At 48.1% G+C, this 12,926-nt stretch overlaps 1 protein-coding gene across 4 annotated transcripts in view; it reads left to right on the top strand.

Annotated features, from left to right (window-relative positions):
- The window catches only part of htt (huntingtin), a 29,535-nt gene that overhangs the window by 5,293 nt on the left and 11,316 nt on the right, over positions 1 to 12,926 (top strand). For all 4 annotated transcript variants that reach the window (XM_079279489.1, XM_079279490.1, XM_079279488.1 and 1 more), the window contains 33 exons: positions 124 to 201; positions 301 to 686; positions 2,347 to 2,473; positions 2,662 to 2,777; positions 2,872 to 2,983; positions 3,418 to 3,555; positions 4,011 to 4,169; positions 4,429 to 4,526; positions 4,605 to 4,744; positions 4,882 to 4,945; positions 5,050 to 5,150; positions 5,283 to 5,429; positions 5,648 to 5,768; positions 5,882 to 6,027; positions 6,152 to 6,336; positions 6,461 to 6,666; positions 6,802 to 6,928; positions 7,023 to 7,141; positions 7,248 to 7,358; positions 7,540 to 7,617; positions 7,998 to 8,221; positions 8,335 to 8,413; positions 8,524 to 8,685; positions 8,780 to 8,835; positions 9,018 to 9,166; positions 9,397 to 9,533; positions 9,617 to 9,733; positions 10,589 to 10,711; positions 11,327 to 11,586; positions 11,710 to 11,852; positions 11,998 to 12,226; positions 12,406 to 12,547; positions 12,654 to 12,833. In XM_079279489.1, the coding sequence (XP_079135615.1) occupies positions 124 to 201; positions 301 to 686; positions 2,347 to 2,473; positions 2,662 to 2,777; positions 2,872 to 2,983; positions 3,418 to 3,555; positions 4,011 to 4,169; positions 4,429 to 4,526; positions 4,605 to 4,744; positions 4,882 to 4,945; positions 5,050 to 5,150; positions 5,283 to 5,429; positions 5,648 to 5,768; positions 5,882 to 6,027; positions 6,152 to 6,336; positions 6,461 to 6,666; positions 6,802 to 6,928; positions 7,023 to 7,141; positions 7,248 to 7,358; positions 7,540 to 7,617; positions 7,998 to 8,221; positions 8,335 to 8,413; positions 8,524 to 8,685; positions 8,780 to 8,835; positions 9,018 to 9,166; positions 9,397 to 9,533; positions 9,617 to 9,733; positions 10,589 to 10,711; positions 11,327 to 11,586; positions 11,710 to 11,852; positions 11,998 to 12,226; positions 12,406 to 12,547; positions 12,654 to 12,833 (4,760 nt within the window). The remainder of the gene's footprint in view (positions 1 to 123; positions 202 to 300; positions 687 to 2,346; positions 2,474 to 2,661; positions 2,778 to 2,871; positions 2,984 to 3,417; positions 3,556 to 4,010; positions 4,170 to 4,428; positions 4,527 to 4,604; positions 4,745 to 4,881; positions 4,946 to 5,049; positions 5,151 to 5,282; positions 5,430 to 5,647; positions 5,769 to 5,881; positions 6,028 to 6,151; positions 6,337 to 6,460; positions 6,667 to 6,801; positions 6,929 to 7,022; positions 7,142 to 7,247; positions 7,359 to 7,539; positions 7,618 to 7,997; positions 8,222 to 8,334; positions 8,414 to 8,523; positions 8,686 to 8,779; positions 8,836 to 9,017; positions 9,167 to 9,396; positions 9,534 to 9,616; positions 9,734 to 10,588; positions 10,712 to 11,326; positions 11,587 to 11,709; positions 11,853 to 11,997; positions 12,227 to 12,405; positions 12,548 to 12,653; positions 12,834 to 12,926) is intronic.

Genomic DNA, 12,926 nt, shown 5'->3' with positions numbered 1-12,926 from the left:
CTTCTGTTTAGTGTTTGAATGCACTCAGTTAAAGGTAACTTTGCATCATAGAGGTTTTAGTCTCTTTCCCTCTAGTGATGGTGCTGATGATATGTTGACACTATGTAAACCTGTCGTTTCAAGGCAAAATGCTTTCTGGGGAGGAGGATGGGTTGGATGATGACGCAGAGAGAACTGAGGTCACCACTGGTGTCTTCACAGGTAAGACGCCGGCACCAGGAGGCAGCCTCACTTTTCACGCTAGACGGTAAAGCCCCATGCAACAGTGATAACCGGGCTCCGTGTGCGTCTTTGCTTCAGCGACAGTCGCCGCTGCGGACGGCTCCTCTGCGGCCCAGGTGGACATCATCACCGAGCAGCCGCGCTCCTCCCAGCACACCCTGCAGGCCGGCGACTCCGTGGACCACAGCGCCTCCTCGGAGCAGGGCGGAGGCGGGACGTCTGCATCGGACACTCCCGAGTCACCCAATGACAACGAGGAGGAAATGCTGAGTCGGAGCTCCAGCGGCGGGGCCAACGTCACTCCGGAGACGGCAGACTACACCACACCAGAGATGGAGGGAGGGCCCGGAGAAGGAGCGGCTCTGCTGGGCACTAATGATGGCTCACTTCCACCCAGCGACTCCTCCCAGACCACCACAGAGGGACCAGACTCGGCTGTCACACCTTCAGACGTAGCAGAGCTGGTCAGTGTGTGTGTGTGTGTGTGTGTGTGTGCGCGAGGGCGTGCTTCCCTAGACGCTGAAAGACTTAATGACATGCAATGCTATAATGAACTGAACCCTAATGTTCCTAAAGGCATAGTTCCCAGTTATGAACGATGCAACACTTCAGAGTTAGGATTCATAGAATGGACAACATATTCATTCCTCACATTTAGTCTCTACCATTAAAGGGCGTATCGGTGGTCTTGCATGTTTTCGCCCGTTTCCTACAAATTGCATTTACTGGAAATGACTGTAAACCGTTTCTCCAATCATTTAGTCTTTCCGATGGATATCCTACCTTACAGACATGCTGTACAGTGTTTATAGTCGAGGAGTGTAAATACAGACGACAGCCCTTTCCTAGAGATAGGATGCGAGTCTGCTGCACCGAGCCATTTAAAGGATTTTGGAGCTGGTTGGCAGTTATTTTTAATACATTCAATAAGAACTAATGGAACATGCAAACAACTTGTATGCTGATCTTTCACATCTCGTACACTATTCTAAAATCAAAGTGCTCCTGAGAACATGTAGGATAAGATGTGCTGCCACTTGATTCAGTCCTTTGGGTTTTGCCCCCCCCCCCCCCCCCCCTCTATCCTTCTCCCCGCTTCGTCTCAGTCGCTCACTCCATTGCCGCAGGTGACTGAGCCGCCTCCTCCCTCGCCAACTTCCACCGAGGGTCCCGATGCCACAGACAGCGACTCTTCTGTCTACACTGCTTCCTCTTCGTCGTCTTCTTCTTCTTTCTCTTTCTCCTCCTCTTCCTCCTTCTATGCCACCTCCTGCTCCTCTAGCACTAGTGACAAGGTCAGCCAATTGGACACTTTGAACGGAGTGGGAGGGGCTTGCTTGTCTGGAAACCTTTGGCTTTCCTCATCCTTTCTCCTTTCGTTCGTCACAACCCATGCACATAATTTGCGTATTGCTACTTTTTGCCCTTCTTGTTGTCATTGACGGTACGTCATGCCCCTTCTTCCCCTCCTCCTCGTTTCCAGTGACCCCCCCCCCCCCCCCCCCCCAACCCCAACATCCCATCTTGATGGCTTGCAGTGAAGAGTTCAAAGTAGAAGCATGAAGGCCATCTGTTCCTTTTGAATTGTCCTTCAGATTTGGTTCCATCTGCCTGTGACGGGCTTTTGTTCCAGCGGAGGCCAAACCCGGAAAAACTATTATTTCTATAAATCTTTGGATTAAGATTACTTTATACATCTTGCAAGGAAAAACTTGTTCACTTTAAAATGTCCCGTGTGTACCTCCTGTAGTCTTACGGATTGAAAATACTCTCTTTACTTGATCTAGTTTGGATCAAAAGCTTGCTCTTCCTCTGGTGGACTGTGGCAACCAAAGTAGCTTTTTCCTGTGTGTAGTTGATTGGCTGTAAACAAAGTGACCTAAGCATGAGCCAGCAGAGTTTAAAAGAGGGAACGTTTGTTTGACTTTCAGTTTTAGTCGTTGGTTTGTTCTGCTGCGTGTCTCTGTCGTCAATCCAGCAAATCAAACTGGATAAAGAATGAGTCAGAACTAACTAGGAATCCTCTGCATGCGGGAGCGTTTCCAGTTTGTTGCATTCTAGTGTTCCTGTGATGTACGTTTAGTTGCTCACTGGACGGGTTTGCTCTGTGTGTCTATGCATAAGGTGCTGGATGGCAGTGAGAGCCAGTACTCCGGGATGCAGATCGGGACGTTACAGGATGAAGAAGATGAAGGAGCAGCACCTTCCTCCCAAGAAGAACCCTCGGGACCAATCCTGCAGTCGGCCCTGGGTGTGTGTGTGTGTTTGTGTGTGTGTGCGTGTGTGTGTGTGTGTGTGTGTGCGTGTGTGCGTGTGTGCGTGTGCACGCCGTTGAGCACACAAACAAAAAAACACAGGTTCTCAGCGTAACCCAGTTCTGCTTCTTGATATAAAGTCTTTTTGAGCTTTCTTGTTGTTTCTATGTGTGCTTGTGTGCAGCGCTGAGCAAACCTCATCTCTTCGAAGGTCGAGGTCACAACCGGCAGGGTTCAGACAGCAGCGTGGACCGCTTCGTACCAAAGGACGAACCTGCTGAACCCCAACCTGACAATAAGGTGAACACGCACTGAGAACATCGTGACCGTTTGTCTCACCAGAAGGTAAAGAAAGTTCTTATGCGTCTGTCTGTAACTCTCCACTGTGTCTCAGCCGTCACGGGTCAAGGGTCCCATTGGACATTACACTGACCAGGGGGTGGAGCCGCTGGTGCACTGTGTACGGCTTCTTGCTGCTTCCTTCCTGCTGACGGGACAAAAGAATGGTGAGGGTTATCAAAACTGCTCAAAATACACTTTGTGTGTTTAATAATAAAGTCATCCGGTTGTCTAATTAAGTACCAACCACACAGATTCCTGTTCTATAAACTGAGTCAAGTGGAGAATTCAGTTCTCGGGGAAACGGTGAGAACTTTAAAAGAAATCTGTAAAATGAATTTCATATAGAATAAAGAAATGGATCGGATATTCAAGAGCGCCAACATCTTGATTATCATAGTAACAGATAATATCTTTCAGGTTAAGAGTAGACAGAATTATGAGCGTCAGAAAATCTGAGACTCCAGATCTGTCATTTCTTGTTTTGTGTGTGTGTGTGTGTGTGTGTGTGTATATATGTATATGTGTGTGTGTGTATATATATATATATATATATATATATATATTTAAAAAAAGTAATGTCTTTGCTATGTTTTCCCAGGTCTGACCCCTGACAAGGAGGTGCGAGTGAGCGTGAAGGCTCTGGCGGTCAGCTGTGTTGGGGCCGCAGCAGCGCTGCACCCTGAAGCCTTCTTTAATTCCCTCTACCTGGAGCCGCTGGACGGCATCCCGGTTGAAGGTAGGGGCCCACAAAAATAAAAGACAATCTTATTGAGATGATGTGAGACACCTGAACAGGCCAGTTTCAACAAAACAAACAGAGAAGCCAGAGGACTGAGTGTAGCGTTGTTGATAGCCTGTCTTAATATCATCATGAGCAAAAAACTTACAATAAGGCATCGCTGTTTTGACTCGTAGTAGGAAATACAGGTATTACTAATAACATTATCTATGTCCTGCTAATGCGTGACGGTGAGTCAGCATGCACAATACCAGGACCCTGAACCTAAAGCAGCTAAATGCAATTCAGCCGTCATTGATTTTATTATTTAAAATGTACTTCTCATGTCACAATATCTTGTCCTGCAGTGCATTCTTCTTTTGCAGTGGGAGTTACAAAATGCATAATTTGACAACGGTATGTTCTCCCGCAGCGTCTGTGACCGCGCGCTCTCGTTCTCTGTCCCCTTGCAGAGCAGCAGTACATCAGTGACATGCTGGGCCTCATTGCCCACGGGGACCCCCAGATCAGAGGGGCCACAGCCATCCTGTGTGCAGCCATCATACAAGCTGCCCTCACCAAAACACGCTACAACATACACGCCTGGCTGGCCAGCGTGCAGAGTGCAACAGGTTGGTGTGGGAGGGGGATACTTTTCCTTTATTTACTCTTATTGCTATTGTATTGTGTTTTGCAATGGTGCCAGTATTGTTTATTTTACACGAAATTATTGTTATTATATTGTTTTGTTATTCTATTGTTTTATTTTATTCTGTCTATTTCCTTCGTGATTGATAAAGTTGTATCTTCCCTTATTTGTACAGGTGTGTTCTTCTTGTTTGGATATCATTGAATGATTCTCTGTCACCTGTATGACATGTTTCTCTCCAGGTAACCCTCTGTCCCTGGTGGACTTGGTGCCTTTGCTCCAGAAAACTCTGAAAGATGAATCCTCCGTCACCTGCAAGATGGCTTGCTCTGCAGTGAGGGTGAGTGTGTCTGTATGAGTGTGCCAGTAGTGTGTGTGTGTGTGTGTGTGAGGCTGACCTTTTTGATGTGTGCTCCAGCACTGCCTCATGACTGTGTGCAGCAGTACTCTGAGTGAGCTCGGCCTGCAGTTGGTGATAAACCTTCTTGCTCTGAGGGACTCGTCCTATTGGCTCGTTCGCACGGAGCTCTTGGAGACTCTGGCTGAGATGGACTTTCGGTAAAAATCAATTTATATCTTTTCATGTGTTACTGGAGCAGCTTGCTCTAATCACTCCAACCATAATGACAAACTGAAAAAAGGTTTTTTGAAATTTTTACAAATCTAGTTCAGACATTCACTCTTTCCTCTTCTAGGTTAGTTCATTTCCTGGAGAGGAAAACGGAGACTTTGCACAAAGGGGATCATCACTACACTGGGGTAACTTCTCCTTTCCTGTCGTCTTCATGTGGAATTGGTCGATTTTAGACACTGTGCAGTGTGTATCCTAAAAGTTGACTAATTCCACATTCTTCTCTATGTAGCGGCTGCGGCTGCAGGAGAGAGTCCTTAATGATGTGGTCATCCGTCTGTTGGGAGACGATGACCCCAGAGTCCGGCACGTGGCTGCCTCTGCTGTCAGCAGGTATGCTATCTCATCTCATGTACTGTATTCTGGGCTCCAGACTGGTGCGTCTTTACTTTTTAATTTAGGTGCACCAAAGTCTTTCTAATGTCTCCCGCTTCCTCTCATCCGCCCCACATGTCTCTCTGCCAGGCTGGTTTCCAGGTTGTTCTATGACTGTGACCAGGGTCAAGGGGACCCAGTAGTGGCTATTGCCCGGGACCAGAGTTCAGTCTACCTGCAGCTGCTGATGCATGAGACACAACCCCCCTCCCAGTTCACAGTTAGCACAATCACAAGGTACACGGACACACAGACACTCACTCCTTTGGTGTCGCATCTCATATGTGCTCAGTGCCGTTCTATTGCTAAGAAACGATTCGCAAGATACTTGCTCACTTGTTCTTTTTATGGTACCCACAGTAAGTTGTAATGTACAGACTATCTGCACTTTGAAATTAAGTCCAACTGGTTCAAAATTACACAAAATCTGAGGAACTCTTTTGTGTGTCTGCCAGGACGTACCGGGGTTACAACCTGTCCAACAATGTGTCTGACGTCACAGTCGAGAACAACTTGTCCAGAGTCGTGACCGCCGTCTCCCATGCGTTCACCTCCTCTTCCTCCAGAGCCCTGACTGTGAGCTTCCACTCACACAGAACACTTGTTCTGCCTGCTGTATAAGATGTTTCTGGTGTGTTTTTAGTTTTGATGACAACGTGTTAAAATACAGCTTGTCTGTTTCTCTGCAGTTTGGCTGCTGTGAAGCCTTGTGCCTCCTGGCTGTAAATTTCCCAGTGTGCACTTGGAGTACAGGCTGGCACTGTGGCTATGTTAGCGCCAGTAGCAGCTTTTCTTCCCGCTCTAGTCTCAGCCGCAGCCGAGGCCGGGCCCTTAGGTTTGTGTACCCTCTCTTGTGAATTCATCCGTTGAATTAAATGCCACATTACTCTTTCTCATCATTTAATTTCTTTCCCTTTTTACACCTGTTTATCTTCTGTCTTTGTCTCTCTGTTCTGCAGTGTGTCACAGCCTAGCGGAGCTTCAGCCTCTTCAACCACCTCGTCATCCGCACCGGATACCGAGCGCAGGACTCTGACAGTCGGAATGGCCGACATGGTCCTCTCTTTACTCTCCTCTGCCTGGTTTCCACTGGATCTTTCTTCACACCAGGATGCGCTTTTGCTGTCTGGCAATCTGCTTGCTGGTGGGTAATATATGCTTTGAGCTTTTACCTGAAGCTTGAAATATATTCTATTCACTCAAACAGAACTTTGAGACAAAAGCAGCAACCTGTTATCGGTTAACATGCCCCTCAATCATGTTCCCAGCTGTGGCCCCTAAATGCATGCGCAACCCCTGGGCCGGAGAGGAAGAAGGCACGAACCCCAACCCAAATAAGATGGAGGAGCCGTGGGCGGGGCTGTCGGAGCGCCCCCTGGTGGCCATGGTGGAGCAGCTCTTCTCTCACCTGCTGAAGATCCTCAACATCTGTGCACATGTGTTGGATGACTCTCCACCGGGACCAGCGGTGAAGGTAACCGTTTATAGTCTTTGTTTTTAAATGGCTCCAAGTCAAAGTGGTTGTTTTTAAGACACGTTTTACTTTAATTTACCTGCTTATGACGAAGTTGTTTCCACAGGAGTTCACGTTCTGTACTCTGTTCTTTAGGCCACCCTCCCCTCCCTGAGCAACACGCCCTCCCTCAGTCCCATCCGCAGAAAAGGCAAAGAGAAGGATGCTGCTGAGCCCAGTGCTGCTCCGATGAGCCCAAAGAAAAGCAACGAGGTCAACACAGGTACAGGCACACCTGACCGGTGACGGGTGAAGATGGTCTCTGTGACGTGTCTGGGAATATATGAAAAGTTTGATGTTTTGCTTTTTGTGAGCAGGCAGGCCAGCAGACGGCACAACCGCCATCAACAAATCGACCACCTTCGGCAACTTCTACCACCTGCCGCCCTACCTCAAGCTCTATGACGTCCTCAAAGCCACACATGCCAACTTCAAGGTCTGAACGCGGCTTCCTGTCACGAAGGGTTCTTCAGGTGTTAGTAGCCTGGATGGCGGTGGGTGGTGGTGTTAATATTGTGTGTGTGTGTTTTTGTATCTCCTAGGTGACGCTGGACCTCCACAGCAGCCAGGAGAAGTTTGGAGGTTTCCTGCGTGCTACTCTGGATGTTCTGTCTCAGCTCCTGGAGCTGGCCACACTACATGACATCAGTAAGGTAAAGACGTGACGTCCGCGCTGTTGGAAATCACACATTGTTAAAATGTTGATGTTAGTGGCAGCACGACGAGAGTGATTCTGGATGATTGCACTCGATGGAAGCAAATTAAGTGATCTCATTTTTCACCACTCGTGTTCACATTGAGTGAATGAATCAATAGAATTCTGTCTTCTGTCAGTGTGTGGAGGAGATCTTGGGCTACCTCAAGTCCTGTTTCTCCAGAGAACCAACCATGGCTACTGTTTGTGTACAGCAGGTCAGTAATCTACTTCATGTCTCTGGTTGTAGATTTTAGTTTTATTGAACTGTGTGTGTGTGTGTGTGTGTGTGTGGCAGTCTTTATGGTTCCAGCACTGAGCAGTGTGCTGCAGCCGGTGCGACTCCACACAGAGTGAGGCTGGTTCCTGCCGACAGGGCCTGTAAAGGCATCGGGTTCTCTGTGCGATGGTTCCATACATCTTCATACACACACAGTTCTGTACGAGCTGGTGTCCTCTGGCCTGAGCCTTTTGAGACACAACGAACTCCCTCACATAACTCCTTGCATTATAGTGATATAAATACACACATCGAAATAAAAGTGGACTCCAAACTATTGTTTTTCATCCTTCAGTAACTTAAGACCTGTCTCTGTAGCTTCTGAAGACCCTTTTCGGCACCAACCTGGCCTCCCAGTGCGAGGGCATCTTTAGTGGACCCAGCCGCTCCCAGGGAAAGGCTCTCCGTCTGGGCTCGTCCAGCCTGCGACCGGGCCTCTACCACTACTGCTTCATGGCGCCGTACACTCACTTCACTCAGGCTCTCGCCGACGCCAGTCTCCGTAACATGGTGCAGGCCGAACAGGAGCAGGACACCTCCGGGTGAGTTGTAGCAACACACGGATCAGACACAGGAGCGTGAAATCCATGCTTCCAGATAAACACAGAACCACAGTTGGAACATTACAGAACCGGCCTTCTTGTTCCTCTTCTAGATGGTTTGATGTGACGCAAAAAGCGTCGAACCAGCTGAGGTACAACATTGCAAATGCAACGCGCCACAGAGGAGACAAGGTAAACCGTTTGAGTTCAGGTTGTGAACGTCTAAAACATGTTTCATTGCTCATTTGCTTGCGTGAGGTGCTGCTGCACTGAAAGCTCTGGCCTCACCTTTGCTTTGTCAGAATGCCATCCACAACCACATTCGCCTGTTTGAGCCGCTGGTGATCAAAGCTTTGAAGCAGTACACCACCAGCACCTCTGTGGCCCTGCAGAGGCAAGTGCTGGACCTGCTCGCCCAACTTGTGCAGCTCAGAGTCAACTACTGCCTGCTTGACTCAGATCAGGTAAAACAAAACCACAACAGAAAACTCACACACGTCTGCTTTTGCATTAGTTGATCTTCAGCTGAAGCTCACTCTGAGATATGTTCTGTTTCAGGTGTTCATAGGCTTTGTCCTGAAGCAGTTTGAGTACATTGAAGTGGGACAGTTCAGGTGAGTTTTCTTTATGACTCCTGTGAAAGAGCAATGTAGCGTTTTCAGAACCCATGTGTGTCTCGGGCTTTTCTGTATGTTTTACTACATAAGTGGTTAAATCTGGCTTCCACTTTACTGCAGATTAGCTCAAAAATGCCATCGCTGTCCTGTGACCTAAAATAATCCCCGTTCTTGCACAGGGACTCGGAGGCCATCATTCCCAACATCTTCTTCTTCCTGGTGCTGCTGTCTTATGAGCGTTACCACTCCAAGCAGATCATCAGCATCCCCAAAATCATCCAGCTGTGTGACGGCATCATGGCAAGTGGCAGGAAAGCTGTCACCCACGGTGAGAGGAACTAAAGCAAGACGCACCACTCACATCATCATTTATTCTACTTGTGAACACATTTCACTGAAGCTTACTCTCCCTTTACATTACCTCAAACTAACACACCATCTTCAAAGCATAACGGTACTGAAGCTGGGTGACTGACTTCTTATCATCACCATGAACAGAATCATAAACACAGACGTGGATGTCGAGTCAGAAGTTTTATTTCCCTCCTTCCTCCACAGCCATCCCAGCCCTGCAGCCAATAGTCCACGATCTGTTTGTGTTGAGAGGCTCAAACAAAGCAGACGCAGGCAAAGAGCTGGAGACGCAGAAAGAAGTGGTGGTGTCCATGCTGCTTAGACTTGTGCAACACCATCAGGTACCGTGTGGCCACACATGGATCCAGACAGACACGGCATCCAGCAAATGTTTCCTCTGCCTGACGTTTGCGTTTACATGTAGGTGTTGGAGATGTTCATCCTTGTGCTGCAGCAGTGTCACAAAGAGAACGAGGACAAGTGGAAGAGATTGTCCAGACAGATCGCTGACGTCATACTTCCCATGATCACGAAGCAGCAGGTAGGAAAATGCTCTTTTACCTGGAAGTTCAAATCCAGCTATTTATACCGTAAGATCTAACGTGTTCGCCCACTCTGACAGATTAAGACGACAACATGTATGAAATGAGCTGGCCATCAATCATTTGATTTAATGACAGCTCCTAAGATGGACGTGTGCAAGTCGTCGTATGTTTGTGACTCGTAATGTTCCCACCTTTCACACGTGTGTGTGTGTGTGTGTGTGTGTGTGTGTGTGTGTGCGTGTGTGTGTGTGTGTGTGTGTGGCAGTCTTTATGGTTCCAGCACTGAGCAGTGTGCTGCAGCCGGTGCGACTCCACACAGAGTGAGGCTGGTTCCTGCCGACAGGGCCTGTAAAGGCATCGGGTTCTCTGTGCGATGGTTCCATACATCTTCATACACACACAGTTCTGTACGAGCTGGGTGTCCTCTGGCCTGAGCCTTTTGAGACACAACGAACTCCCTCACATAACTCTTTGCATTACAGTGATTTTAATTCATTTATTACCAAATTAATTTTGCCTAAAAATAAATCTGGCTGATCATGTGGAATATCCTACAAGACACTGCTGGAGATGAATTGTGTTCAGGTGCAAAGAAAAGGTGCCGACTTCATGAATATGTTTTATCCCAGACTAAATGTGAGAATCAGCCAATCGTCTCTGACATTAAATCAAATCAATAATTTCATTTAATTAAAGCTCCCAAGATGGACAAGTCGTATGTTTGTGACGAGTAATGTTCCCACCTTTCATGCTGTGTTGAGGAAGTTTATGTACAAATTTAGATTCATTCTTATGGACCATGTGTCTGAAGTTGAATGAAGTAAATGTATTTGTATCTTGTGTCCTCACAGATGCACCTGGACTCTCCGGAGGCGTTGGGAGTGTTGAACACTCTGTTTGAGACGGTAGCGCCCTCGTCTCTCAGGCCGGTAGACATGCTGCTCAAGAGCATGTTCACCACCCCGATAACCATGGTGAGACTTCTCCTATCTGAACATGCATGAGGACCCGGGTAGACTTTAGACGTGACGATCTGATCTACTGAAAGGGATAGCTCAGATGTTTTAAAGTGTGTCTGTATGAGGTACTTATCCTCAGGAGGACAGGAACGGGAGCAGAGTAACGTACAGTAATATTCATCTGTGCTCTCGTGACTTCTTCGACAAAAATGGTACCGGTAGTTTTAATTGCAGAACACGGGAGGTTGCTGGTCTACCGCTGCCTCCGTTGCTTCGTTTGTTTGTGTTGTTGTGTGATTTTTATTAATCCAAACGAACCCTTTAAAAACACCAAAGTCACACAATAACACAAACCAACGGACCGAGGCAGCGATAGACCATCAACGTTCGTGTTCTGACCGGTAAAGTGACTTTCTGTCAACGGAGTCGTGTAGATTTGTAGAGCGCAAAGATGAACTGCTTCAGTTCCCCGAAAAAAGGCCGTCTGACGGCAAACTACAGCGGTGGAAATATTACAAATACAGCGTACACTTGAACAGAAATTAAAAAATTCCCTTAACACGCCGCGTCTTCTTTTTGTTAAGTGGTTGCAAACATTTTTGAGTTTAACTGAAACCTCTGCTCCTCCAGGCGTCGGTAGCTACAGTCCAGCTGTGGGTGTCCGGTATCCTGGCGGTGCTCCGGGTACTCGTCTCCCAGTCCACTGAGGACATTGTCCTGTCACGGGTCCACGAGCTGTCTCTCACCCCGCATCTCCTCTCCTGCCACACAATCCGTCGCCTGCATCAGCAGAGCCTCTCCCCGAGTGACCCGCCCACTGCCGACACACTCGTCGACCAGGAGCCTATCGGCGAGGCACAAAAGGCCCCGCCTGAGGAGACCTTTGCCAGGTGAGCGAGTGTGGTTTTAGGTGCTTCTGACGTAAGGATTGAGGGGTGTTTTTATTTTCAACCACTACGTTGCTTCCGTGCATATCTTCTCTCTTCATCTGCTCCTCTATTCCCTCTCTCCAGGTTCCTCCTCCAGCTGGTAGGAGTGCTGCTGGATGACATTTCCTCCAGACAGGTTAAAGTGGACATTACAGAGCAGCAACACACCTTCTACTGCCAGCAGCTGGGCACACTGCTCATGTGTCTCATACATGTCTTCAAAAGTGGTGAGCTTTATGTTATTCCAATCGTCATTTTGGCTAAATATTAAGCTTTAAATGAAATTCACTACATTCCACCAAATCGGTTGCATGAAGTAAATGCTGGTCTTGACTTGACCCATTTCCTCTTTTGTTGTCCTTTCGCTTTCAGGAATGTTTCGCAGGATCACCGCTGCAGCTACCCGTCTCCTAAAGGGTGAGGGTGGAGGTGGACAGACCGGCGCAGAGGCCGCTCTGTTTTACCCCTTGGAGGGGCTGAACAGCTTGGTGCAGTGCCTGATCACCACCCACCCCTCTCTGGTGCTGCTCTGGTGCCAGGTCCTCCTCATCATCGACTACACCAACTACTCCTGGTGGGCTGAGGTGCACCAGACACCCAGGTGAGCGCCTCATCAGCGTTTATTTCTGCTAAAGGGTGCATCGTGTTATTATAAATTGCAAGACTAAAAGGGACCAAAAAAGTCCATTTGTAGTGCTACAAATAGTCCAAAATCAAATCCCTGTGAGCACGGTTCTGCATCTGGTAAGGAACTAGCCTGTCTCCATCCTTCTCTCTCAGGGGACACAGCCTCTCGTGCACAAAGCTGCTGAGTCCTCACTCCTCAGGGGAAGGAGAGGAGGACACGCCCGAGGCGCGGTTAGCTATGGTCAACCGAGAGATAGTCCGCAGGGGAGCCCTCATCCTCTTCTGTGACTATGTGGTGAGAGCCGTTCAAAATACTAGAACATTCATCAAAAATGTTTTCGTTAGACAAACCTCTGTTTTAAGTCGACATGTAATTTCGATTTTTCTCACGGATGAAATAGTGCCAGAACCTCCACGACTCGGAGCATCTGACCTGGCTGATTGTCAACCACGTGCGTGACCTCATCAGCCTTTCCCATGAGCCTCCAGTGCAGGATTTCATCAGCGCTGTGCACCGCAACTCTGCTGCCAGCGGCCTCTTCATCCAGGCCATCCACTCCCGCTGTGACAACCTCAGTACTGTAAGATCACACCCTGTTAGCTCCTTCAACGACTCTTTCCCCTCTCTGTTCACGTTGCCCAGTACCTCTCACTACTGAACATCTTCTTCTTCT

The sequence above is a fragment of the Melanostigma gelatinosum genome (assembly GCF_949748355.1).
Source record: "Melanostigma gelatinosum genome assembly, chromosome: 11".
Classification (NCBI taxonomy): domain Eukaryota; kingdom Metazoa; phylum Chordata; class Actinopteri; order Perciformes; family Zoarcidae; genus Melanostigma; species Melanostigma gelatinosum.
Note: the sequence above shows the minus strand (reverse complement) of the source record. Positions and strands in the feature narration are given on the sequence as shown.